The 27,505-nt window shown below is 47.7% G+C and overlaps 1 protein-coding gene across 2 annotated transcripts in view; it reads left to right on the top strand.

The window, feature by feature from the left end:
- LOC124037674 (single-stranded DNA-binding protein 3-like) overlaps positions 1-27,505 on the top strand; it is a 137,639-nt gene that overhangs the window by 92,116 nt on the left and 18,018 nt on the right. For both annotated transcript variants that reach the window (XM_046352620.1, XM_046352621.1), the window contains exons 5-6: positions 15,883-15,972; positions 26,432-26,515. In XM_046352620.1, coding sequence (XP_046208576.1) covers positions 15,883-15,972; positions 26,432-26,515 — 174 coding nt within the window. The remainder of the gene's footprint in view (positions 1-15,882; positions 15,973-26,431; positions 26,516-27,505) is intronic.

The raw sequence follows: 27,505 nt of genomic DNA, 5'->3' as shown, positions 1-27,505 counted from the left end.
TCTGCTGTGGAGCTTTGTAGCTCCTTAATTAAGGGTTATATTTGTTCTCTTTGTTGCGCCTCTGATTAATGCCCTCCTTGCCTGGTCTGTGAGTTTTGATGGGCGGCCCTCTAGTAAAAATTCCCTTAAACTGTCCTTAAGCCATTTTGCCACAACCTGGAAGTATGCTTGGGGTCATTGTCCATTTGGAAGACCCATTTGCGACCAAGCTTTAACGTCCTGACTGATGTCTTGAGATGTTGCTTCAATATATCCACATAATTTCCCTGCCTCATGATGCCATCTATTTTGTGAAGTGCACCAGTCCCTCCTGCAGTGAAGCACCCCCACAACATGATGCTGCCACCCCCGTGCTTCACGTTTGGGATAGTGTTCTTCGGCTTGCAAGCCTCCCCCTTTTCCTCCAAACATAACGATGGTCTTTATGGCCAAACAGTTTTATTTTTGTTTCGTCAGACCAGAGGACATCTCTCCAAAAAGTACAATCTTTGTCCCCATGTGCAGTTGCAAACCATATTCTGGCTTTTTTATGACTGTTGTGGAGCAGTGGCTTCTTTCTTGCTGAGCAGCCTTTCAGGTTATGTCGATATAGGACTCCTTTTACTGTGGATATAGATAGATTTGCACCCGTTTCCTCCAGCATCTTCACAAGGTCCTTTGCTGTTGTTCTGGGATTGTTCTGCACTTTTCTCACCAAAGTATGTTCATATCTAGGAGACAGAACACGTCTCCTTCCTGAGCGGTATGACAGCTGCGTGGTTCCATGGTGTTTAAACTTGCGTACTATTGTTTGTACAGATGAACGTGGTACCATCAGGCGTTTGGAAATTGCTCCCAAGGATGAACCAGACTTGAGGAGGTCTACAATTTTTTTTTTGAGGTCTTGGCTGATTTCTTTTGATTTTCCCATGATGTCAAGCAGAGGCACTGAGTTTGAAGGTAGGCCTTGAAATACATCACAGGTACACCTCCAATTGACTCAAATGATGTCAATTAGCCTATCAGAAGCTTCTGAAGCCATGACATCATTTTCTGGAATATTCCAAGCTGTTTAAAGGCACAGTCAGTGTATGTAAACTTCTGACCTACTTTTCATTTCACTTCATCAATTTGGACTATTTTGTGTATATCCGTTACATGAAATCCAAATAAAAATCTATTTCAATTACAGGTTGTAATGCAACAAAGTAGAAATAATGCTAAGGTGGTGAATAGTTTTGCAAGGCACTGTAGATAGCCATGAAGAATTGTTATCTGGCTAACGAACAGTAGTAGCTAGCCATTTAGCCCTATAGACGTACTATGGACTTGCGATCTATGCCCACCACAGTGGGTATTGTAGGCAGGTGAACATGCCAAAATAACATGGCATGTATTTATTAACCTGCCAATATAAAATATTATATTCAGGCAACATATGAGATGTGAATAGGCAACATTCATTCCAAAGTCGGAGTGTATTTACTCTGTCTTCAGCTCAAATAATATCCGACATTGCTTTCAAGAAACGTCATTGTTTTCTCTGCATACTTTCCGTTGAATCTTGCATCGATGTACATATTTTGAAGCATGCAAACAGAGTACGGCATTTGAGAAGTGCCCTCCATGCTCCAAATTACATTTTTTTTATTTGTTCTCTCCCGTGCTCGGAGCACTGTAGAGTGCATTTGGAGAAATCCCTAGGATCTGTCTGTCTGTCTGACTCAGTCAATATAGTATATATGGTCCCCGTCAGAGCAGAGCAGTGGTGACACCTACAGTATGTGAAAGCAGTTGTAAAGGATTTGAAGAGGCGGGGATCAACATCACACTCTGTGCTCCTGTATATGACACATACAGTGGAGTCCTCTAGCGCCAGCCACCCTATTCCCTAATTAACCGTGTGTGTGTGTGGCCAGTGGCAGTCAGGAGAGGTGCCTTGTCCTTGTTTAGACTGGAGCTGCATTTTTGGGAAGGGCCCGTAAGTAAGCATTTCACTAGTCTACACCTGTTGTTTACGAAGCATGGGACAAATAAAAATGGATTTGATTTAATTTAAATTGTTTAATTAAGCTCCATCATGGCACCTTTCTCTAGTGGCTGACACTGACCTAATGAGGGAGGGAAAGGTCACAGGCAGAGGAGGGATGCTCACCTTTCACACTACGAGGGGTGGGTGTGTGTGTGGGTGTGTGTGTGTGTGTGCAGGGCTCTAGTGTGAACATTTTGGTTGCATATGCTCAAATATTTTGCTAGCTAGCTAAGTTGTTAGCTAGCTAGTTAACAACCTGGTAACTTTACTGGTAGGCTATATTGAACATTTTGGGGACACAGAAAGAAAGGAAAATGAATAGCTTCTTCAGTAGATCAATGATCATAGCAATAAATGAATCACTGATCTCTTGCATGTCCTCACTCACAGTGTTCTTAAAGAGACAGTGTACAATTGTCTATATAATGTATCTCAATAGGAAAATAGTGCTTTTACACAATGTGGAAACCTAATATTCAACAAATTACTTCAATAACAGAGCGCCAAATTCTAACAAATTACTATAAAAAAAACTTTAATTAAATCAAACATGCAAGACAGCAAATCAAAGCTACACTTGTTGTGAATCCAGCCAACTTGTCCGATTTCAAAAAGGCTTTTCGGCGAAAGCAAACGATGCTAAAACTGAGGATAGCACCTATGGAAACAAAAAGAGAAAATCATATTTCAACCCTGCAGGCGCGACACAAAACTCAGAAATAAAAATGTAATTCATGCCTTACCTTTGACGAGCTTCTTTTGTTGGCACTCCAATATGTCCCATAAACATCACAAATTGTATTTTTGTTCAATTAATTCCGTTGATATATATCCAAAATGGCCATTTATTTGGCGCGTTTGATCCAGAAAAACACCGGTTCCAACTTGCGCAACGTGACTACAAAATATCTCAAAGGTCACCTGTAAACTGTGCCAAAACATTTCAAACTACTTTTGTAATAAAACTTTAGGTCTTTTTTTAACATAAATAATCAATAAAATTGAAGACGGAATGATCTGTGTTCAATACAGGAGGAAAACAAACTGTAGCTAGCTTTCTGGTCACGCTCCTCTATCTAATAGTACACTTCAAGTGACCCTCGATCTGAACAGGGCTACTTCTTCATTACACAAAGGAAAAACCTCAACCAATTTCTAAAGACTGGTGACATGCAGTGGAAGCGGTAGTTACTGCAAGAAGGTTCCTTAGAAATCTGGATTCCCAATGAAAACCATTGAAAAGAGAGTGACCTCAAAACAAACAAAAAATCTGAATGATTTGTCCTCAGGGTTTCGCCTGCTAATTAAGTTCTGGTATAGTCACAGACATGATTCAAACAGTTTTAGAAACTTCAGAGTGTTTTTTTAAATCAAATCTACTAATAATATGCATATCTTATCTTCTGGGGATGAGAGGCAGGCAGTGGAATTTGGGCATGCATTTAATCCAGACATGAAAATACTGCCCCCTGTCACCAAGAAGTTAAGTATCTAGGGTACAACATGTGCTTCAGAAGTAGCTAGAATACGTAAAGGGCCAATATAGGGTATATCCCAATCTATTTCAAACATTCTTTCCTGGTGCTCCTAAATGTGATGTTTTGTAGCTGTGTGTATGTGGGCAGGGTTCAGTGTCCTCCCCTCTCAGTAACTAAAGAGCAGGCCAGCAGGGGGGACCAGTGGAATGGGGTCAGTGAATTAAACAGAAGGGTATCCTCACCACTGCTTATTAACATCTGACGCGGCCAATAAAGGCCTCCACAGCCCTGTGCGTCCGGACTGATGTTGCATCCCTCTCACGCAGTTTTGTGTCAGTTTCACTTAGTTGTAATTTAAACCCGACAGACAGAAAGGCTCAGGTAAGTAGCTGCTCCTTGCTCTCTAAACGCCAACGCAGGGAGAATGGAGAGAGGTGTGTTTGTTGTTTTTACACCTGTAATGGGGGCACACACACATCCCCAGAGAGTCTGTCACACGTTAACCCTATCAAGAACACACACACACACACACACACACACACACACACACACACACACACACACACACACACACACACACACACACACACACACACACACACACACACACACACACACACACACACACACACTACAACCTCATGTACAGTGGGGCAAAAAAGTATTTAGTCAGCCACCAATTGTGCAAGTTCTCCCATTAAAAAGATGAGAAGCGGAGGCTACAGTGAGCGCAACTACTCAAGTCTCTCCATCAAGAGGCCTGTAATGTTCATCATAGGTACACTTCAACTATGACAGACAAAATGAGAGAAAAAATCCAGAAAATCACATTGTAGGATTTTTAATGAATTTATTTGCAAATTATGGTGGAAAATAAGTATTTGGTCAATAACAAAAGTTAATCTCAATACTTTGTTATATACACCTTGTTGGCAATGACAGAGGTCAAACGTTTTCTGTAAGTCTTCACAAGGTTTTCATACACTGTTGCTGGTATTTTGACCCATTCCTCCATGCAGATCTCCTCTAGAGCAGTGATGTTTTGGGGCTGTTGCTGGGCAACACGGACTTTCAACTCCCTCCAAAGATTTTCTATGGGGTTGAGATCTAGAGACTGGCTAGGCCACTCCAGGACCTTGAAATGCTTCTTACGAAGCCACTCCTTCATTGCCCGGGTGGTGTGTTTGGGATCATTGTCATGCTGAAAGACCCAGCCACGTTTCATCTCCTTCCATCACCTTTGCTGATGGAAGGAGGTTTTCACTCAAAATTTCCTTTACACAAATCAGTCGTCCTGGTCCCTTTGCAGAAAAACCACCCCAAAGCATGATGTTTCCACCCCCATGCTTCACAGTAGGTATGGTGTTCTTTGAATGCAACTCAGCATTCTTTGTCCTCCAAACACGACGAGTTGAGTTTTTACCAAAAAGTTATATTTTGGTTTCATCTGACCATTTGACATTCTCCCAATCTTCTTCTGGATCATCCAAATGCTCTCTAGCAAACTTCAGACGGGCCTGGACATGTACTGGTTAAGGAGGGGGACACGTCTGGCACTGCAGGATTTGAGTACCTGGAGGCGTAGTGTGTTACTAGCGGCGGCGTAGTGTGTTACTGATGGTAGATCAGGGCGGCAAGGGGGTTCCTTCTTCCCTCCCTAGAAGATTTGTTTACTGATACTTAATTTACCTGATTGACACAACAGCTGCCAGATCAGTGGGAGGAAAGCCAGCGGTGTGCCGAGCCGGCCTCCTCTCTCCACTTGTCATGGAGGGCTTTCCCATGTCGTCATGTTTGGAGTCAGGTTCCTGCGCCACGCTTCTCTCTCTCCAATTGATTAAAGGGCACATCTGTAAGCCAGCAGCCCTGATTACGCATTCCAGCCTCTCCAGCTAATCTTTATAGAGCTGACTTCAGTGACAGAGTTATTGGAGCAGTTCAAGCTGGGTCTGAGGACAGGAGGAGAGAGGAGGAGAGGGAGGGGCGGTGATGACAGGCAGCAGTCGCGTGGCCATGAATGCAGTGGTTTGTCATGGAGATCGACTGAGGCTTTCCAGCCCCAGTCCCAGGCAGATGCATGGCCAAGCAGTCTGTCTGCCAGCTCCACTCTGATCTACTGACTACTACAGTCCCGCCACTGGCTGAGTGTATGACTGTGTACACACACACACACACACACACACACACACACACACACACACACACACACACACACACACACACACACACACACACACACACACACACACACACACACACACACACACACACACACACACACACACAGCACCATCTTTCCGAAATGAATTGATTCCAACCTGTCTGGAGCCTCTCCCACCTGCTCATCAGCTCCAGATGTATTTCTTTCTGAATCCTCCCATCCCCCATAAACCTCAGCGTCTTACCATGAATTAACTCCACTCTGCTGTCCATCTCCAGCTCCAGCTCTGATATTCATATTGTTCCAGTAGCAGAAATAGAAAAGCCATAGCATTGGTGGATATTGTAGGCTTAGCCGAGTGGCTAAATCCACTCCTCGATATGTGCAGAGTAGTGTGTGTTTCTGCAGGAGTCTGGCGGTCTGTGTCTGTGTGTGTTGTGGTCAGCCAGCAGGTGATCAGTGTTGCCCTGCTTGTCTCGGAGCAGATAAGACTGGATCCATTACCCCCCTGGAACCGATGTCCAGATCAATGGGGCAGATTGCAGCGCTCACTCACTGTCTCATGTCCAGCTAGGCAGCAAGTGATACTGATAATTAAAAAAGCAGTAGCTAATTACTTCAGAGTGCTCACAGAACAATCAATGGGTTTGGGTTGGTTGTGTGTTCCTTCTTAGGAGATATACAGACCCACTGGAAGAAAACATCATAAACTTTATTATTGATGGCTAGGAGGGAGGGCATAGTGCTGCTGCTGCATAAATACAGGAGAAAGAAGGAGCAGAGACAATGGTGTGTTTACGGGTTCAATACTGTGGGGATTTTGTGTATCCGTTTGTGTGTTTGAGAGATTGAGAGAGGGGGAGATAGAGGTGGCTAACAGACCAGCTATCAAAAGCCACAGGCTCCTTTAAACTACATCGCGCTCTCTCTCGCTCTCTCTCGCTCTCTCTTGCTCGCTCTCGCTCTCTCTTGCTCCCTGGCCAGGCTGATGATTGACGGCCTGAGGGTTTTAATGGGCACTGGAGAGAGAGAGCTGAGGTTGGTGTTGTCATGGCAACAAGGAGAACGGGCCTTTTGCTGCTTTACCTGGGAGTGCAGTGGAACATCGCTGGCTGGCTGGCTGACTGGCTGTGTGCTTCACAAACATGTACCCCTCCTCTCCTCCTCATCCCCTCCCCTCTTCCTCTCTCCTCCTCCCTACCCTGACCAGTCCATGTCAGCTTCTACTGACCAACTGGCCGCCTGCGGTCAGCACAGCTACCCAGAATGCCTCTGATCACACTGCAGATTATGCAGATGAGCCCGCTTGTAATTCTCTCTGCTCAGACAGACTCGCTACTGTCTACCTCTTGTGTGTGTGAATATCCTCTATCCACAGTATCCTCAACTGACTGGACATACAACTACCAGTAGTTTATTTGGGGTCACCAGTGAAAATTCTTTATTCCCATGTGCCTCCATTATACCTGTTTTTGTTTAGTCCAGTCTGTCTCTCCATTGATCTTCCACTGGCTCAGTCCTCGCTCAGTCGTACATGTTTAACATGCTGAGGGCTGCTGTGTGTGCTTGGCTTTCTAGCATTAGTTTTTTTCAATTGTTTAAGCACAATTTTGAAAACAGGGCCCGGTTTGTCAAAACACTACACACAATTAGCACAACCCTACAAAGTAGCACAACACTTCAGATCATTTGCAAAATGGAACACTTTTGTCAAAACTATACACGACTTCATAAAAACAATATTTTGTTACCATAAGAAACACACACATTTCATATGACTTCAATCTTTTTGAACCAGTTACACACTGCTGTTGCTAACCTAAAACACTGCTGTTGCTAACCTAAAACACTGCTGTTGCTAACCTAAAACACTGCTGTTGCTAACCTAAAACACTGCTGTTGCTAACCTAAAACACTGCTGTTGCTAACCTAAAACACTGCTGTTGCCAACCTAAAACACTGCTGTTGCTAACCTAAAACACTGCTGTTGCTAACCTAAAACACTTTCAGCAAGTATAATTGTCAGTGATTAGAGTGCTGTAAATGAAGTACACAGAGAAAGTGCAACTATACAAACACTGCACAAGACCAATGCTGCAGACTGAGGAAATCATTTATTTCTCTCCATATACCCAAATCAGTCAACATGTCAACATGGAGAATCACAACAAAACATGTCCCAGTTTTCATACTACTACAGTAGTGTGCATAACACTGTTAGCTCAGCAAACAGACAAACGTAAAATACTGTATCCAGTACAGGTTACAATTACAGTAAGTAAAAACAAACATTAAAAATAATCTGAAAAAAACGGACAATATTGTACAGAAAATACTACAGTAAACATACTATACATTATCTCTTCTCCTAGCTGGATCTGGCCAGAGAATTTAATCAACATCACAAGCAATATCGTCATTAGTAAGACAACGCGGGAAGAACCGTCTTGAATGTTGAATCCATCCTTGCACAGCTGCGGCGTCGACTTGGTCACAGGCGTCCTCCATGGCCTGAATGAGGGGTACCTGAGCCTGGGGCTGAAGATCGTAAACCTTCCTGGCCTGAATGAGGGGTACCTGAGCCTGGGACTGGAGATCGTAAACCTTCCTGGCCTGAATGAGGGGTACCTGAGCCTGGGGCTGGAGATCGTAAACCTTCCTGGCCTGAATGAGGGGTACCTGAGCCTGGGGCTGGAGATCGTACTCCTTCCTGGCCTGAATGAGGGGTACCTGGGGCTGGAGATCGTAAACCTTCCTGGCCTGAATGAGGGGTACCTGAGCCTGGGGCTGGAGATCGTACACCATCATGGCCTGAATGAGGGGTACCTGGGGCTGGAGATCGTAAACCTTCCTGGCCTGAATGAGGGGTACCTGAGCCTGGGGCTGGAGATCGTAAACCTTCCTGGCCTGAATGAGGGGTACCTGAGCCTGGGGCTAGAGATCGTAAACCTTCCTGGCCTGAATGAGGGGTACCTGAGCCTGGGGCTGGAGATCGTAAACCTTCCTGGCCTGAATGAGGGGTACCTGAGCCTGGGGCTGGAGATCGTACACCTTCCTGGCCTGAATGAGGGGTACCTGAGCCTGGGGCTGGAGATCGTAAACCTTCCTGGCCTGAATGAGGGGTACCTGAGCCTGGAGCTGGAGATCGTAAACCTTACTGGCCTGAATGAGGGGTACCTGAGCCTGGGGCTGGAGATCGTAAACCTTCCTGGCCTGAATGAGGGGTACCTGAGCCTGGGGCTGGAGATCGTAAACCTTATGACAGATGCCACTGTATATCTGCTAAGATTTGGCTGAACTCTCAGTCCAGCCTCCCTCAGCGTCAAGCCATGGTTCACAACATGGTCCACTAGTGTTGCACGAATGTCATTTGATAAGTTTGGTCCTCTTCTTCTTTGTGCACGTTCTCCTCCTGCTTCAAGTCTTCCTCGGCCTCTGGCTCGGCCTCTGCCTCTGCCTCTTCCTCCTCCTCCTCTGTGTACTCCTCCTCTCACCCTCTGTCATGCAGGTGATAGAGGACCCAAAAGCGACTTAACAGAAACAGAGTTTATTCAAGTCCAAACAGGGAATAACAGAAATCCTCTAGTCTGTAGAGGGGAATAACAAGAGAAGTCGGCCACAGACTGCAGGTCTCCCATTAAAAAGATGCGCAGGCCGTAGTTGACAGAGACACCTGCTCACACGCAGCATCTGATGAAGGCAAAAACACGACAGGACAGGGCGAAACACAATCACAGCTAAAACACGACAGGACAGGGCGAAACGCAATCACAGCATGGTGAATACTAAACAAGGAACCGACACAGGAACGGAACACAAAGGAATAAATAGGGACTCTAATCAGGGGAAAGGATCTGGAACAGTCTTCACAAGACGAAATGATGATTAGGGAATAGGAACATTCTGGGAGCAGATCTCCTCTAGAGAGAAGAGATGTTTTGAGAGAGCTGAGAGAGGGAGGGGGAGAGAGAGGGATAGAAGGAGGGAAGGAACCAAATAAGACCAGCAGGGGTTGAGATCTAGAATGGGAGCACAGGGACAAGACATGATAATAAATGACAAACATGACAGTACCCCCACTCACCGGCGCCTCTGGGATCGTCACTCGAGGAGGAATCCTGGCGTGATGTTTCAACGGAGGAAATCATCGATGAGTGAACGGTCCAGCACGTTTCCCTTTGCTGACGGAACCCAACTCCTCTCCTCAGGACCGTAACCCTCCCAATCCACTGAAGTATTGGTGACCCCGTCCTTCAGAACGCATGTCCATGATCTTATGTACCTTGTAAATTCTTGCGCTCCAAGGACGGGAGGGGGAGGAAGTTGAGTTTTTGCGAAAAAGGGCTTAACACAGGAGACATGGAAGACAGGATGGAATCTTCTTCTGGATGTCCAAATGCTCTCTAGCAAACTTCGCACAGCCTGGACAGGATTGAGGACCTGGGAGACACGGAACGGACCAATGAACCGGAGTCAACTACGAGTTACTGTCGCGGAGGAAGGTTTACGAGTGGAAAGCCACACTCTCTGGCCGCAACAATACCTTGGACTCTTAATCCTACTTTAATTTACCGGCTCTCACAGTCTTCCCCGCAGACAAAGGCAGACCGGTAATGAAGTCTAAGGCGATGTGAGACCATGGTCGAGAAGGAATGGGGGCTTTCTGAGACGACCGGTTTGGAGTCAGAGTTACCCGACTTAGTCTGCGCGCAGTCCGAACAAGCAGCCATCGAAAGCCAGCGCCCTGTCACGCTCCTGAGTCGGCCACCAAAGAGCGCTGGCGAATAGACGCAAGAGTGCCTCGAACACCGGGATGACCAGCTAACTTGGCAGAGTGAGCCCACTGAAGAACAGCCAGACAGTGGAAACAGGAACGAAAAGGAGGTTTGTCTAGGACAAGCGCTGAGGCGACCAGTGTGTCCCGTGAGTGCTTGGCCAACCTGTCTTTCAGCTCCCAGACTGTTCTACCCGACAACACGCCCATAAGGAAGAATCCCTGGGATCAGTAGAAGCCACAGAAGAACTAAACAGACGGGATAAGGCATCAGGCTTGGTGTTCTTGCTACCCGGACGGTAAGAAATCACAAACTCGAAACGAGCAAAACAACGCCCAACAGCTTGACGGGCATTAAGTCGTTTGGCAGAACGGATGTACTCAAGGTTCTTATGGTCTGTCCAAACGACAAAACACTCCAGGTCGCCCCCTCCAGTCACTGTCGCCATTCGCCTAGGGCTAAGCGGATGGCGATCAGTTCACGGTTACCTGCTGTCCATCATAGTTGCGCTCAGATGGCGATAGGCGATGAGAAAAATAGCGCAAGGATGAACCTTGGTCGTCAGACTGGGAGCGCTGGGATAGAATGGCTCCCACGCCTACCTCTGAAGCGTCAGACAATGAATTGTCTCTGCAGACGTCAGGAGTAACTGAGTAGGAGCGGACGTAAAACGTTCTTTTAGAAGATCAAAAGCTCCCTGGGCGGAACCGGACCACTTAAAACACGTCTTGACAGAAGTAAGAGCTGTCCAGAGGGGCAGCAACTTGACCGAAATTACGAATGAAACGCCGATAGAAATTAGCGAAACCTAAAAAAGCGCTGCAACTACACGTGACCTTGGAACGGGCCAATCACTGACAGCTTGGACCTTAGCGGAATCCATCTGAATGCCTTCAGCGGAAATAACGGAACCCCTGGAGAAAATTAACGGCTAGGAGACATGAAAAGAGCACTTCTCAGCCTTTACGTAGAGACAATTCTTTAAAAGGGTTCAATACTGTGGAACACGTGTACGTTTGCTGTTTGATGAATCTCGAGTGAGGGAGAAAAATGGCTAACAGACAAGATAGACAAAAACCAAGATGTTCAGCATGTCTCTCAGAACATCATCTAACTTGCTGCCTGAAAAACAGCTGGCCATTGGCTGAGACCGAACGGCCTGAACCCGGTTTCAAATGCCCTGGACGGAGTGTTAAACTGCTTTTCCACTCGTCCCCCTCTCTGATGGCACAAGATGGAAGCGTTACGAAGGTCCAACTTTAGCACCTGGCTCCTGCAGAATCTGACTGATGACATAAGGGTGCGGATAACGATTCTTAACTTATGTCATTCAGCCTTCGATAATCCACGCAGGGGCGCAGAGTCCGTCCTTCTTCTTAACAAAAAGAACCCCGCCCCTCCCCCGGAGAAGAAGAAGGCACTATGGTACCGGCGTCAAGAGACACAGATAAATAATCCTCGATGAGCCCGCTTGTAATTCTCTGCTCGACAGACTCGTATAGTCTACCTCGAGGAGGAATGGTCCCCGGAAGGAGATCAACTACTGGACAATCATACTACCAGTGAGGAGGAAGGGTCACCAGTGAAAATTCTTTATTCCCATGTGCCTCCAGATCCTGTTATTCCTCCAGTCTCCTGTCCATTGATCTTCCACTGGCTCAGTCCTCCTGAGAAGTAGGGACAGCTGAAACTGCTGTGGGATGGCAGACATTAGTTTTTTCACATGTTTAAGAAATTTTCCAGGATAGGATAGAATTACTAGACCAATTAATAGAAGGATTATGACATACTAGCCAGGGATGACCCAAAACAACAGGTGTAAAAACTAAAATCAAAAAAAATAGTCTCACTGTGTTACCAGATACTGTGAGAGTTAAAGGTAGTGTCTCAAATTTGATACTGGGAAGATGACTACCATCTAAGGCAAACATGGGCGTAGGCTTGTCTAACGGTCTGAAACTGAATGTTATGTTCCTAAAACACTGCTTTGCCCTGAAACAACCCTCAGCCCCAGAGTCAATCTAAACACTGCATGTAGCTAACCTAAAACACTCCTGTTGGACCAACCTAAAACAAGATCTAGATGAAAGACACAGAGTAGTAACCTAAAACACTTTCAGCAAGCCCTCCGCTTACTGATTAGGGCTGTGAAGTACTTACTGGACATGAATTAACAAAACTGTCCAGCAACTGCTGCAACTAGAAACAGGCGGTTGGTGATCCTCCGTTCCCTCTCCTTAGTCGAGATGCGAATCCCTCCCAGCATGTCCTCAGTCTCAAAGCCAGAGGAGGGCAGATGGTTGCTGTTAGCGGAGCAAAAGACAAACGTAAATGCGAGCTCTCTTCCAGACCCGGTGACAATATCTACCCGTATTTCTAAACCATAATGGCATTAAAAATAATCAAAGAGTCCACATCTGTCCCAGGAACCTCCCGGGAGTAGAATCTCATCCTAACCACTGCGTGGAGTCCCTCTCAGAAAACGGAGACAGCGAATTTAATCCACTCACAGAGGCAATAGTGCGAAACTCAATAGAATAATCCGTTATGGACCGTTCACCTTGGCATAAGGAATCCAGGGCCCTAGAAGCCTCCTACCAAAAACTGAACGGTCAAAAACCCGAATCATCTCCTCTTTAAAGTTCTGGAACTTGTTAGAGCAATCAGCCTTGCCTCCCAGAATAGCTGTGCCCCATTCTCGAGCCCGGCCAGTAAGGAGCCTGAAATGACGTAAGCAACCTGGCCTGAATCTAGGGTATGTGTTGGGTTGGAGAGAGAACACAATCTCCACTGGCCTGAATGGAGGGGCACTCAGTGGGCTGCCCGGGGCTGGGTTATTAACCCTAGGTTCTGGAGGCTCGGCAGGCCAGGAAGTAACAGGTGGCTGGAGACGTAGACTCTGGAACTGTCCAGATGAGGTCGGTAAACCTGAGCGGCCAGGTTCTCCACGGCATGGCCTGAGCAGACAATTCCTGCTCGTGTCTGCCGAGATGGCTCCTGGATCTTGACGGGTGTAACTGAGCCTGGGGCTGGGTCCATTCCTTGGTCGGTTCCTTCTGTCATGCAGGTGATAGAGGACCTGAGCCTGGGGCAGAAACAGATCGTTATTCAAGTCCAAACAGGGAATAACAGAAATCCTGAGTCTGGGGGGAATAACAAGAGAAACCTTCCACAGACTGCAGGTACCTGGGCCTGGGGCTGGAGATTGACAGAGACACCTGCTCACACGCAGCATCTGATGAAGGCAAAAAACACGACAGGACAGGGGCGAAACACAATCACAGCTAAAACACGACAGGACAGGGCGTAAACCAATCACAGCATGGTGAATACTAAACAAGGAACCGACGGGACAGGAACGGAACACAAAGGAATAAATAGGGACTCTAATCAGGGGAAAGGATCGGGAACAGGTGTGGGAAGACTAAATGATGATTAGGGGAATAGGAACAGCTGGGAGCAGGAACGGAACGATAGAGAGAAGAGAAGCGAGAGAGTGAGAGAGGAGGGTTCAGAGAGAGGGATAGAAGGAGGAATGAACAAATAAGACCAGCAGAGGGAAACGAATAGAATGGGGAGCACAGGGACAAGACATGATAATAAATGACAAACATGACACCCTCACTCTTCTTCTGACTCCTTCCATTTTGGTTGAAGGCAGGTGGATCTACATGCTACATTTTTATAGTGCTTAAACCTGATTGGTGTGTCTACAATTTAGCAATCATGTGTTTGTGCACCTGATGGCTGTGTTTAACAGATTGGCTCATAGGTGTGATAATACAGTCAGTGCTTTGGAATTGCAGGGAAGTGACATCATGATATACTTCTGTGTCTGATGTATACAAGTGTGTTTGGTGTTTTGCAAATCACTGTGTGTAATGTTTTGCAAATAGTGTGAAGCTGACAATGTGCTTACAGTTGTGCAAATCTAGCCTTGTGTTTTGCTCCTTTAGTGTAAGGTTTTGCTATTTGTGGGAAAAGTTCAATTTTAGTGTGTAAGCAATCGTAAAAAACTGTGACATGATGGTAGTAGTGTGGCCTTGGGTTCCATTTTCAATCAGCCAACATGGCGGCTCCACTGTACTGGACAAACAGCTGCCATTGACTAAATACTGTACATGCTGACAAACCCAGTTAACCACCTCTCATCACTCACTCCCCTCCCCTGTGCCCTCTCTCCATTCATTCTGTTCTCCCCCTCACTCTCCTCTCTCTCCTCTCCCACTCTTCTTTTCTCTCCCCTCACTCCTATCTTCACATCCCTCCCGTAGTCACACTCTTTCCTCTCCCCCTCTCTCCTCTCTTTTATCCCCTCTCCCCCTCTCCATGACCAAGCATTCACACTGCTGCCTCCCATACATAGTATGCACTAGAAGTCGTTGAGAGGTAACTAAATGGTCAGCAGTTGGTCCTCGCCCAGATAGGGCAGGTTTGAAGCTATTTGAAGACATTTATAATCTACCACTTATGCAGTCACTATATTTTCTTTGTCTACTGAATAAAGCAGTAACTACATAGCCTCTGTTCCCTGGCAACTGGTTCAACTATATGTAATGAAAATACCTTCTCACTACCATTATCTTACAATCACATCAAGCTTTTTTATCCGCTTAGTGTGTGTGTGTGTGTGTGTGTGTGTGTGTGTGTGTGTGTGTGTGTGTGTGTGTGTGTGTGTGTGTGTGTGTGTGTGTGTGTGTGTGTGTGTGTGTGTGTGTGTGTGTGTGTGTGTGTGTGTGTGTGTGTTGCACACACACACGGCCTGCCCTGTGGCCCCAGGGCCCGTTAGTGAGTGTCTGGGCCGAGCGGGTTAGGGATGGAGGGGCTGTTTGCACTGTGATGGCTGGGGGGGTCTGGTTACATGGGGTGAGAGGGGAGGAGAGGGCTCTGGGCAGCTGTGTAATCCCCTTCACTGGGTGCCGCCTGGTGAATAGACAGCCTGAGAAACATACAGCAGACTCAGCCACTGCCTTACATACCTTGGGGGAGGGGGTTCAACCCCCTGCTTAGGAGAGATTTCACCACAGCTAGCCAAACACAAACAAAAGCACACACAACATATATTTCATTTATTTTGTATTTCTACTCAGCATAAATGCTTACAAATTCATAAAGAGAGACAGATTCTTGTCTTTTTAATATGGTCTGAATGCAGCGAAGAAGAAGCAATCTGAGCCAGACGGTCAGGTTGCAGATAATGTTACGCCTTACACTCCACCCATTTCTTCTGTCTGAAAACGCCAAAACCACCCAAAACAATCCACATCTTTCCTCGTGTGGAATACAACCCCGAGCAGTGGAGACTAGGCTACATCAGACTATTGTGGTGAAGGGACAGATTTATGTCATTGCCTTTGTGTGTAGTATAGTGTATAAGATATGTGAGTGTGAATGACTTGTGTGTGCGTGTTTGTTTCAGAGTACTAAGTGTGTGTGTGTTTACTTTGTGTTTTGCAGAGTGCAGCTGCTGCCCCTAGTCCGGTGATGGGTAACATGCCCCCCAACGATGGCATGCCTGGTGGACCCATGCCCCCGGGCTTCTTTCAAGTAAGATCTCTCGCTCGCTTGAGGTAGACTAGGTCTGGCTGGCCAGGGACAGGGAGGTTGGGATGGGAGGGAGGGTTTTCTCTGGGTTGTGTTACTCTGCTAATTCCTCCTGTCATCACTGCTGTCTGATGGCTGTCTGGGAGGTCACCTGATGATGGGGGCGCGCACCCTATCTGACTACACACACACCGTCGTTTAAACATACTGTATCCTGAAAATATACTCTTGTTGATCAAATGTCATGAAGCTACTGCAAATATGGTTTTCAGTTTTGTCCAGTGTGTGGGTTTTTGTCCAGTGTGTGGGTGTTTGTCCAGTGTGTGTTTTTTGCGGGGCTGGCTGTTGTACTGTCTTCTGTCGGTCCTGTTAGCCATGAGCGTGTGTGACAGAGAGAGGGGGGAGAGGGAGAGAGAGAAGAGGCCGAGAGGGACTGAAAGATGGAGAGGGAGAAGAGGCAGATATGAAAGAACGACTGAGAAAGAGAGGGACTGGGAGAGAGAGGAGAGATGGGGCAGCGAGGGAGGAAGAGGCAGAGATGGATAAGTAGAGGGAGGGAGTGAAAGAAGGGAAGTCTTACTCCACTGTTCTCCACTGCAGCAATTGCCTCCCTGCTCAGCGGCCAGTCAGGCAAAAGAGAGTGTGTGTGGGGGGGGGTTAAACAGAAGCCTACACACACACACACAAACACACACACAAGCACGCTGGATCAGTGTGTAGTAGTAAAGTATGGAGCAAAGATCACACCAGTTATTCCCATGGCATCGTTTTACAATGGTGTACTGTAGACACACACACACAGACAGAGCTCTCTGACAGACTGCCCCTCGGAGTCATTTAGTCTGTTGTCTATGTACAGTCAGATCTTACTAATCATGTGTTCTGTTTCCACTACTGTATTTGTTATCCAAGCTTAGCCCTCTGTAGAGGTTTCTCCAGCAGAGTTGTGGTGTGTTCTGAAAAATGATAACCCCTTCACTGTTATGGACAAACTCTGTCTTCTCTTTACTAATGACCTTCCTTCTCTCCCCCCTCCTTCATGTGCCTGCTATCTTTCTCTCATTCACTTTTGTTCTCTATCTCTCCCTCACTCTCTGTCTCACTCTCTCAACATCTCAAGCGACACACACACACACACACACACACACACACACACACACACACACACACACACACACACACACACACACACACACACACACACACACACACACACACACACACACACACACACACACACACACACACACACACACACACCCCGACACACACACCCCGACACACACACCCCGACACACACACCCCGACAACAACTCAGTGACTTCTGTCTCTGCTCCCTCTTTCTTCTGCTAATCTCTCCTCCATGCAGGATTCAGCTACCTTCCTCACTTTTTACACCATCACCCATCATTCCTCAATATTCCTGCTTATTTCTCTCTCTCCTCAGCTGACTTGTCTGTTTCTTTCTGTCAGGGAAAAAAGTACAAGAAAAAGTATTAAAAAGTAGTGCATAAATCAGAGTTTTTGCATGTGCTTGCAAGGTTGTACAGTACTGTGTGGGTGTGGCTGTGTGGGTGTGGCTGTGTGGGTGTGGCTGTGACTGTGTGGGTGTGGCTGTGTGGGTATGGCTGTGTGGGTGTGGCTGTGTGGGTGTGGCTGTGTGGGTGTGTGAGTGTGCATGGCTCTGTGAGTGGCTGTGTGTGTTTGTTCAAGGCTGTGTGTCTGTGTGGGTGTGTCTGTGTGGGTGTGTGAGTGTGCATGGCTCTGTGAGTGGCTGTGTGTGTTTGTTCAAGGCTGTGTGTCTGTGTGGGTGTGTCTGTGTGGGTGTGTGAGTGTGCATGGCTCTGTGAGTGGCTGTGTGTGTTTGTTCAAGGCTGTGTGTGCGTGTGTGTGTGTTCAAGGCTGTGTGTGTGTGCATGGCTGTGTGTGTGTGTGTGTGTGTGTGTGTGTGTGTGTGTGTGTGTGTGTGTGTGTGTGTGTGTGTGTGTGTGTGTGTGTGTGTGTGTGTGTGTGTGTGTGTGTGTGTGTGTGTGTGTGTGTGTGTGTGTGTGTGTGGCTGTGTGGCTGTGTGTGTGTGCATGGCTTTGTATTTGTGTGTGTGGCTGTGTGCGTGTGTGTGTGTGTGTCTGTGTGCATGGCTGTGTGTGTGTGCATGGCTGTCTGTGCTTGTGCATGATTGTGTGCGTGTGCATGAATGTGTGTGTGTGTGTGTGTGTGCATGAATGTGTGTGTGTGTGTACGTGGCTGTGTGTGCGTGTGTGCGTGGCTGTGTGTGCGTGTGCATGGATGCGTGTGTGTGTGTGTGTGTGTGTGTGTGTGTGTGCATGGCTGTGTGTGTGTGCATGGCTGTGTGTGTGTGCATGAATGTGTGTGTGTGTGTGTATGCATGACTGTGTGTGTGTGCGTGTGGTGTGTGCGTGTATGTGGCTGTGTGTGCGTGTACGTGGCTGTGTGCATGGCTGTGTGTGTGTGTGTGTGTGTGTGTGTGTGTGTGTGTGTGTGTGTGTGTGTGTGTGTGTGTGTGTGTGTGTGTGTGTGTGTGTGTGTGTGTGTGTGTGTGTGTGTGTGTGTGTGTGTGTGTGTGTGTGTGTGTGTGTGTGGCTGTGTGTGTGTGTGTGGCTGTGTGGCTGTGTGGCTGTGTGGCTGTGTGGCTGTGTGTGTGTGTGTGTGTGTGTGTGTGTGTGTGTGTGTGTGTGTGTGTGTGTGTGTGTGTGTGTGTGTGTGTGTGTGTGTGTGTGTGTGTGTGTGTGTGTGTGTGTGTGCAAGGCTGTGTGTGTGTGCATGGCTTTGTATTTGTGTGTGTGGCTGTGTGCTTTGTATTTGTGTGTGCATGGCTGTGTGCGTGTGTGTGTGTGTGTCTGTGTGCATGGCTGTGTGTGTGTGCATGGCTGTCTGTGCTTGTGCATGATTGTGTGCGTGTGCATGAATGTGTGTGTGTGTGTGTGCATGAATGTGTGTGTGTGTGTACGTGGCTGTGTGTGCGTGTGTGCGTGACTGTGTGTGCGTGTGCATGGATGTGTGTGTGTGTGTGTGTGTGTGTGTGTGTGTGTGTGTGTGTGTGTGTGTGTGTGTGTGTGTGTGTGTGTGTGTGTGTGTGTGTGTGTGTGCATGGCTGTGTGTGTGTGCATGGCTGTGTGTGTGTGCATGAATGTGTGTGTGTATGCATGACTGTGTGTGTGTGCGTGTGGTGTGTGCGTGTATGTGGCTGTGTGTGCGTGTACGTGGCTGTGTGCATGGCTGTGTGTGTGTGTGTGTGTGTGTGTGTGTGTGTGTGTGTGTGTGTGTGTGTGTGTGTGTGTGTGTGTGTGTGTGTGTGTGTGTGTGTGTGTGTGTGTGTGTGTGTGTGTGTGTGTGTGTGTGTGTGTGTGTGTGTGTGCATGGCTGTGTGTGTGTGCATGGCTGTGTGTGTGTGTATGCATGACTGTGTGTGTGTGCGTGTGGTGTGTGTGTGTATGTGGCTGTGTGTGCGTGTACGTGGCTGTGTGCATGGCTGTGTGTGTGTGTGTGTGTGTGTGTGTGTGTGTGTGTGTGTGTGTGTGTGTGTGTGTGTGTGTGTGTGTGTGTGTGTGTGTGTGTGTGTGTGTGTGTGTGTGTGTGTGTGTGTGTTTGTGCAAGGCTGTGTGTGTGTGCATGGCTTTGTATTTGTGTGTGTGGCTGTGTGCGTGTGTGTGTGTGTGTGTCTGTGTGCATGGCTGTGTGTGTGTGCATGGCTGTCTGTGCTTGTGCATGATTGTGTGCGTGTGCATGAATGTGTGTGTGTGTGTGTGCATGAATGTGTGTGTGTGTGTACGTGGCTGTGTGTGCGTGTGTGCGTGGCTGTGTGTGCGTGTGCATGGATGCGTGTGTGTGTGTGTGTGTGTGTGTGCATGGCTGTGTGTGTGTGCATGGCTGTGTGTGTGTGCATGAATGTGTGTGTGTGTATGCATGACTGTGTGTGTGTGTGTGCGTGTGGTGTGTGCGTGTATGTGGCTGTGTGTGCGTGTACGTGGCTGTGTGCATGGCTGTGTGTGTGTGTGTGTGTGTGTGTGTGTGTGTGTGTGTGTGTGTGTGTGTGTGTGTGTGTGTGTGTGTGTGTGTGTGTGTGTGTGTGTGTGTGTGTGTGTGTGTGTGTGTGTGTGTGTGTGTGGCTGTGTGTGTGTGCGGCTGTGTGTGTGTGCATGAATGTGTGTGTGTGTATGCATGACTGTGTGTGTGTGCGTGTGGTGTGTGCGTGTATGTGGCTGTGTGTGCGTGTACGTGGCTGTGTGCATGGCTGTGTGTGTGTGTGTGTGTGTGTGTGTGTGTGTGTGTGTGTGTGTGTGTGTGTGTGTGTGTGTGTGTGTGTGTGTGTGTGTGTGTGTGTGTGTGTGTGTGTGTGTGTGTGTGTGTGTGTGTGTGTGTGTGTGTGTGTGTGTGTGTGTGTGTGTGTGTGTGTGTATTTGTTCAAGGCTGTGTGTGTTCAAGGCTGTGTGTGTGTGTGTGTGGCTGTGGCTGTGGTGTGTGTGTGCTTGTGCATGGCTGTGTGCGTGGCTGTGTGTGTGTGTGTGCGTGGTTGTCTACGTGGCTGTGCGTTTACGTGGCTGTGAGCGTGTGCATGGCTGTGTGTGTGTGTGTGTGTGTGTGTGTGTGTGTGTGTGTGTGTGTGTGTGTGTGTGTGTGTGTGTGTGTGTGTGTGTGTGTGTGTGTGTGTGTGTGTGTGTGTGTGTGTGTGTGTGTGCAGGGCTGTGTGTATTTGTTCAAGGCTGTGTGTGTGTGTGTGTGTGTGTGTGTGTGTGTGTGTGTGTGTGTGTGTGTGTGTGTGTGTGTGTGTGTGTGTGTGTGTGTGTGTGTGTGTGTGTGTGTGTGTGTGTGTGTGTGTGTGTGTGTGTGCATGGCTGTGGTGTGTGTGCTTGTGCGTGGCTGTGTGCGTGGCTGTGTGCGTGGCTGTGTGTGTGCGTGTGCGTGTGTGTTGGTGTGCATGGCTCTGAGTGTGTGCGTGGCTGTGTATGTGTGTGCATGAGTTTGTGTGTCTATGCATGAGTGTGTGTGCCTGTGCATGTGTGTATATGTGGCTGTGTGTGTGTGTGTATGTGGTTGTGCCTGTACATGGCTTTGTGTGTGTGTGTGCTTGTGTATGGCTGTGTGTGCTTGTGCATGGCTGTGTGTGTGTGTGTGTGTGTGTGTGTGTGTGTGTGTGTGTGTGTGTGTGTGTGTGTGTGTGTGTGTGTGTGTGTGTGTGTGTGTGTGTGTGTGTGTGTGTGTGTGTGTGTGTGTGCATGTGTGTGTGTGTGGCTGTGTGTGTGCATGGCTGTGTGTGTGTGTGTGTGTGTGTGTGTGTGTGTGTGTGTGTGTGTGTGTGTGTGTGTGTGTGTGTGTGTGTGTGTGTGTGTGTGTGTGTGTGTGTGTGTGTGTGTGTGTGTGTGTGTGTGTGTGTGTGCGTGGCGGTATATGCGTGCTTGTACAATAGTAGCGAGTGGTGTGTGTTCCAGCATCCCTCCCAAATTCAGAGGAGAGGGGTAATTAACATAGGTGACCCCAGCACTGATGGGGTAGCCCCGAGAGCAGCCCTGAGAGACTCCCCTAATCTGTACCTCATAGGCCAGGGCTCACATCAGGGTCCTGCAGCGGAGGGGAGGGAGGAAGGGAAGGAAGGAGGGAGAGTTTGGGGAAGGAGGACCACAAAGCCTGTGTGTTGGCATCTGGCCCGGATCTGCGATTCTCCCTGATATAGAAGGGGTCGGCCCGCTTAATAATCCTCACGGCAAAACTTCACTGGAATGGGCAGGCCCAACGCACACTAGGAGAATGGAGGACTAGGAGACTGCTGGCACACAGTAACAAGCAGGTTACCCCAGTGAGGTTAGCAGAAAACATTGTTAAATTATTACATTTTACATTAAATATATATATATATTTAACCTTTATTTAACGAGGCAAGTCAGTTTTATTATTTACAATGACGGCCTACGCCGGCCAAACGACACTGGGCAAATTGTGCGCCGACATTGGGACTCCCAATCACGGACGGCTGTGATACAGCCTGGAATCAAACCAGGGTCTGTAGTGATGCCACTAACACTGAGATGCAGTGGCTTAGACCACTGCTCCACTCGGAAGCCCCAAAATTATCCAGAGCAATTCGTGTTCAGTGCTTCGCTCAAAGGCACAACAGATTTTTCACGTAGTCGGCTCAGGGATTGGAACCAGAGACTTTTCGGTTACTGGCCCAACGCTCGTAACTGCTAGGCTACCTGCCGCTCCTATGTCAATCCATTGTTATTTCAAACCATACTCTTAAAGCCGTAAACCGTGGTCATAAATAGAACAGAGCTGGTTTCCAATCTTCAGTATATGCACTGTTACAGGAATGTCTCTCCATAGTCAGAGACAGCTAGCTAACTGTCATCTAAAATTGGATCACTGTTGGTGCGTATCGTAGTTATGTCGCCTGGGGCTGAGTTTGTTGGTCAGGTGAGTCTTAAGAGTCAAGGTATTGATAGGTGATAATGTCTAGCTTGGGTGTAGTAGCTACTCTCTTCTAGAGAATCATCCACAGATGACGCAACCACTATTGCACTCCACTCTGCCCTTTCCCACCTGGACAAGAGGAACACCAATGTGAGAATGCTGTTCACTGACAACAGCTCAGCTTTCAACACCGTAGTGCCCTCCAGACTCATCACTAAGCTAAGGACCCTGTGATTAAACACCTCCCTCTGCACCTGGATCCTGGACTTCCTGACGAGCCTCCCCCATGTGGTGAGGGTAGGCAACAACACATCTGCCACGCTGACCTGATTCAGAGGAGTTGGGTTAAATGCGGAAGACACATTTTGGTTGAATGCATTCAGTTGTACAACTGACTAGATATCCCCTTTCCCTCAACACGGGGGCCCCTCAGAGGTGCATGCTTAGTCCCCTCCTGTACTCACTGTTCACACTAGCCAGAACAATCTCTTCCTCAATGTCAGCAAGACAAAGGAGCTGATCGTGGACAACAGGAAATGGAGGGCCGTGCACGCCACCATTCACATCAACAGGGCTGTAGTGGAACGGGTCGAGAGATTCTGTGTCCATATCTTTCTGGATCTATTATGGTCCACACACACACACACACAAGGCAGTCGTGAAGAGGGCACAACAACGCCTCTTCCCCCTCCGGAGGATGCAAAGATTTGGCATGGGCCCTCCGATCCTCAAAAAGTTATACAGTTGCACCATTAAGAGTATCTTGACTCGTTGCTTCAGAACTTGGTATGTACTGTTTGGCAAGGCTCTACAGAGAGTAGTGTGTACGGCCCAGTACATCGCTGGGGTCGAGTTCCCTGCCATCCAGTAAGCATTTCACTGTTAGTCTACACCTGTTGTTTACGAAGCTTGTGATTTTAATAATATTTTATATGATTTGATTAGAACTCTGTTGGGTTGATGGACTACCCATTGTGTTTGAACATGTCTTGATCTCTATAGTAGAAGGTTAGACTGGATCCTATGGGTTAAAGTTTGAGAATGGCTGGTAGAAGTTATATGTGAATAGGACCACTGGAGAAGGAGTATTGGCATTCCTGGGCCAACTCTTTCTCTCTCTCCAGTCCCAGTCTGTTGTTCACGTTGTCAACTGTCTCTCTGTAGCCTAGTCTGGCAATAGCATATTATACGAGTGGTTCAACTAAACCTGGTTTGGATTTTAATGACGAAGACTCGTGAGCTGTTGATTCAGGATTCTAGTTTATGTTCAACCATTGCAGAGCCTATTCCAGGTCTGCCACTGAAACGAAGACTGACATTCCTGACCACTGTGGCAGGAATCACAGATACACGACAGTGACTCACGGCTTCATACCATAGTAACACGCTAAATCAGCGCACTATTCTTCAGTCTCCTCGGGGAGCAAACCCTCATGGCAGTCTTTCCCTACTGAGCTGACAGGTTGCCATGCCATGAGCCTGTAGCACTGCTGCTGGAATGTAGAAAGGAATGACAATGAGTGTGCGTTGTGCTGTTGTTCAACCAGGCTTTGTTTGTTGTGTTTCAGTTTGCCTTTTGTGTTCGGGCCTGTCTATGGTAGATCTGCACTGCCCTCTAGTGGAGATGGAGAAGTACTGCATATGCATACACACATGACAGGCTCAGTATTGCCATCCAATCTGTGTTCAGTTACTGCCCCTTCAGGGAAAGCAGCAGAGTTGTTGTGTTGTTCCTAAAGCAGATCTGGGGAGGGTGAGTCTGGGACACTGGGTGGCTTTTGTTGATGGGTTTGTGGTACACTGCCAAGCTGTTATCTCCTTAGCTGTGTAGAAAATTATTTTATTAATTGCTTCATTTAACCCCCACCCCACCACCCTCTTCTTCCCCCGTACAGACGCACCCGTACAGACACACACACACAGTCCACCACTACAGCGACAGCCCTCCACTTTAAACTGCTGGGAGGCCAGGTAGTGCAGCTGGTGTTGACCACCATCCAAAAAGTTGCTAGCTAACACGGCCCTATGCTCAGCCATTGCCGCAATGCTACTATTTACATTTGACATTGTAGTCATTTAGCAGACGCTCTTATCTAGAGCGACTTACAGGTGCAGTTGGGGTTAATCAACATATTTTTCACCTAGTCTACTATCATGACTTGTGACATCTGTCTTTTTCATAACACTTACTCAGATCCAGAACTCTACAGCTGCAGTCATATTTATTACTGATAAAAAATATGTCATATTTTTCTCTTCTCTAGGTTAGAATTGTAAATGAAAGCATTAGGCTGCTATGGTAAGTGGGATTTATACACAACACACACTTGTAAAAACCTCTCGCTAGAAACACTTAATCACAAGAGCTCCTCATAAGTCCACAGCTATGTGCCTTATCAACACGGCCCTCACTTGGAGAGGCCTGTACATGAGGTGGTCGATGAGGACGATGGTGACTTAGTGGGTACATATACCTCTAACACTGTACACCTCTAAGTCAGCATTGGTTGACTTGCTGCTTGCCTCTTAGGGCTGAAGCATTGTTGTACTGTGTAGCTCAGTTGGTAGAGCATGGCGCTTGTAACGCCAGGGTAGTGGGTTCGATCCCCGGGACCACCCATACGTAGAATGTATGCACACATGACTGTAAGTCGCTTTGGATAAAAGTGTCTGCTAAATGGCATATATTATTATTATTATATATTGTACTGCTAAAAAAAAGTAGTTGAAATCATTAGAGTTGAGGTTTTATTTATTTTCATTCTCAAGCTCAATTTTTGTACATTTTGTTTCACTGCTCTCCCCTCTGTCAGCGCACCACCATTCTCCCCAGTGCCAGGGCTTCTCAGGGTGGTTGAGCAGGAGAATGGGAGATACTGCTGGTGTCTGCTGCTGCCTGGTCTGTCGGAACTGAAGAGAGTTTGTTTGATTTAGTAGGAATTAGGTTTCATCAGACAGGTTGGATCTTCTAGTGTTAGATAGAAGGATTGTCTCCTGGCCAGGTGCAGACATGTGTAGTGTGTTAGACAGATAAGTGTTTCTGCTCCCGTGGGCAGACATTCAGTTGAAATAGGTGTGTGTGTGTGTGTGTGTGTGTGTGTGTGTGTGTGTGTGTGTGTGTGTGTGTGTGTGTGTGTGTGTGTGTGTGTGTGTGTGTGTGTGTGTGTGTGTGTGTGTGTGTGTTTAGTTAGTGCTCATACAGGTGTGTGTCTGGTGTTGCAGATTTGAAATGGCAGGATTAGGGGATTACCAGTCTGTTACATTACCTGAAGGCTTCAGCAGGGTGTGTATGCATGCGTGACTGGTGTGTGTGTGTGTGTGTGTGTGTGTGTGTGTGTGTGTGTGTGTGTGTGTGTGTGTGTGTGTGTGTGTGTGTGTGTGTGTGTGTGTGTGTGTGTGTGTGTGTGTGTGTGTGTGTGGTGTGGGGGGGGGTCTGGTGTGTGTCTGCTTTGAAATGGCTGCACATGGTTACCTGAGAGCTTCAGGCGTCATCGAGGCTCTGAAAGACTGGCTGATAAAACAACACTTGACTGTGAATGTGTGTGTCTCCTCTGTATGATTGGGTCTTTACATACTCTGTGTTCAAGTGAGAACAGGAGGTGCTTTCTAAATGGGTTATCTAGGTATACCTATTTCTGAGGTTAGATGTTTTATGTCATGTATTTACGTACATAGTTACTGTATGTGGTAAGATTTCCTTTCCTACACTGTCAGTTGGGAATGACTTAAGTATGACTGTGTTGCTAAGAGATTAATTAAATGAATGATATTTAAGGTGACATATATTATTTTAACACATTTCATGAATAAACACACAGTACACACACCTGAATTCTAAACAGTTAGCCATAGTGGTCTAGTGTGTTTAAAAGCACAGCTGATCCATGAGCCAGAGGTTGTATCGTGCTTCTATCCTGGGCGGGTGTTATTATGTGTGCTAGATGTAGAGGGAGCATCAACACCTATAGCTAGCTCAACTCCATGGCCCTCCGAGTCTCACTGTGTCACTCATCTCCTTCTCTCTTCTCTCTTAAAGGGACCTCCCGGCTCCCAGCCGTCACCCCACGCACAGCCACCCCCACACAACCCCAACAACCCCATGATGGGACCTCATGGCCAGGTAAGACACACTCACACACACCCTTCTCTCTCACACACGCTTTGCCCCCTCTCCCTCACCTCTTGCTGCATAGGCAGGCACTCCCCCTTTCACTTCTCACTCACTATCTCTGCCTGTCCACTTCACACTGAGAGGCCTCTGTCTCCCTTGGTCTCTTCCTCTCTGCCTGTCCACTCACATTGAGAGGCCTCTGTCTCCCTTGGTCTCTTCCTCTCTGCCTGTCCACTCACACTGAGAGGCCTCTGTCTCCCTTGGTCTCTTCCTCTCTGCCTGTCCACTCACACTGAGAGGCCTCTGTCTCCCTTGGTCTCTTCCTCTCTGCCTGTCCACTCACACTGAGAGGCCTCTGTCTCCCTTGGTCTCTTCCTCTCTGCCTGTCCACTCACACTGAGAGGCCTCTGTCTCCCTTGGTCTCTTTCTCTCTGCCTGTCCACTCACACTGAGAGGCCTCTGTCTCCCTTGGTCTCTTCCTCTCTGCCTGTCCACTCACACTGAGAGGCCTCTGTCTCCCTTGGTCTCTTCCTCTCTGCCTGTCCACTCACACTGAGAGGCCTCTGTCTCCCTTGGTCTCTTTCTCTCTGCCTGTCCACTCACACTGAGAGGCCTCTGTCTCCCTTGGTCTCTTCCTCTCTGCCTGTCCACTCACACTGAGAGGCCTCTGTCTCCCTTGGTCTCTTCCTCTCTGCCTGTCCACTCACACTGAGAGGCCTCTGTCTCCCTTGGTCTCTTCCTCTCTGCCTGTCCACTCACACTGAGAGGCCTCTGTCTCCCTTGGTCTCTTCCTCTCTGCCTGTCCACTCACACTGAGAGGCCTCTGTCTCCCTTGGTCTCTTCCTCTCTGCCTGTCCACTCACACTCACATATGTCCATACAAACAGCCCTGCTCTCTAGTTGTGGACAGACAGTGGCCATGACGCTGTAGATTGGATAAATAATTCAGCTGTGTTGGCCCAGCTGTATCGAATAGAGGAAGAGTGGGGGTGCATCTGG

Source organism: Oncorhynchus gorbuscha, linkage group LG06 (genome assembly GCF_021184085.1).
Source record: "Oncorhynchus gorbuscha isolate QuinsamMale2020 ecotype Even-year linkage group LG06, OgorEven_v1.0, whole genome shotgun sequence".
Lineage (NCBI taxonomy): Eukaryota > Metazoa > Chordata > Actinopteri > Salmoniformes > Salmonidae > Oncorhynchus > Oncorhynchus gorbuscha.
The sequence above is the reverse complement of the archived record's forward strand: the minus strand, read 5'-3'. Positions and strand labels throughout refer to the sequence as shown.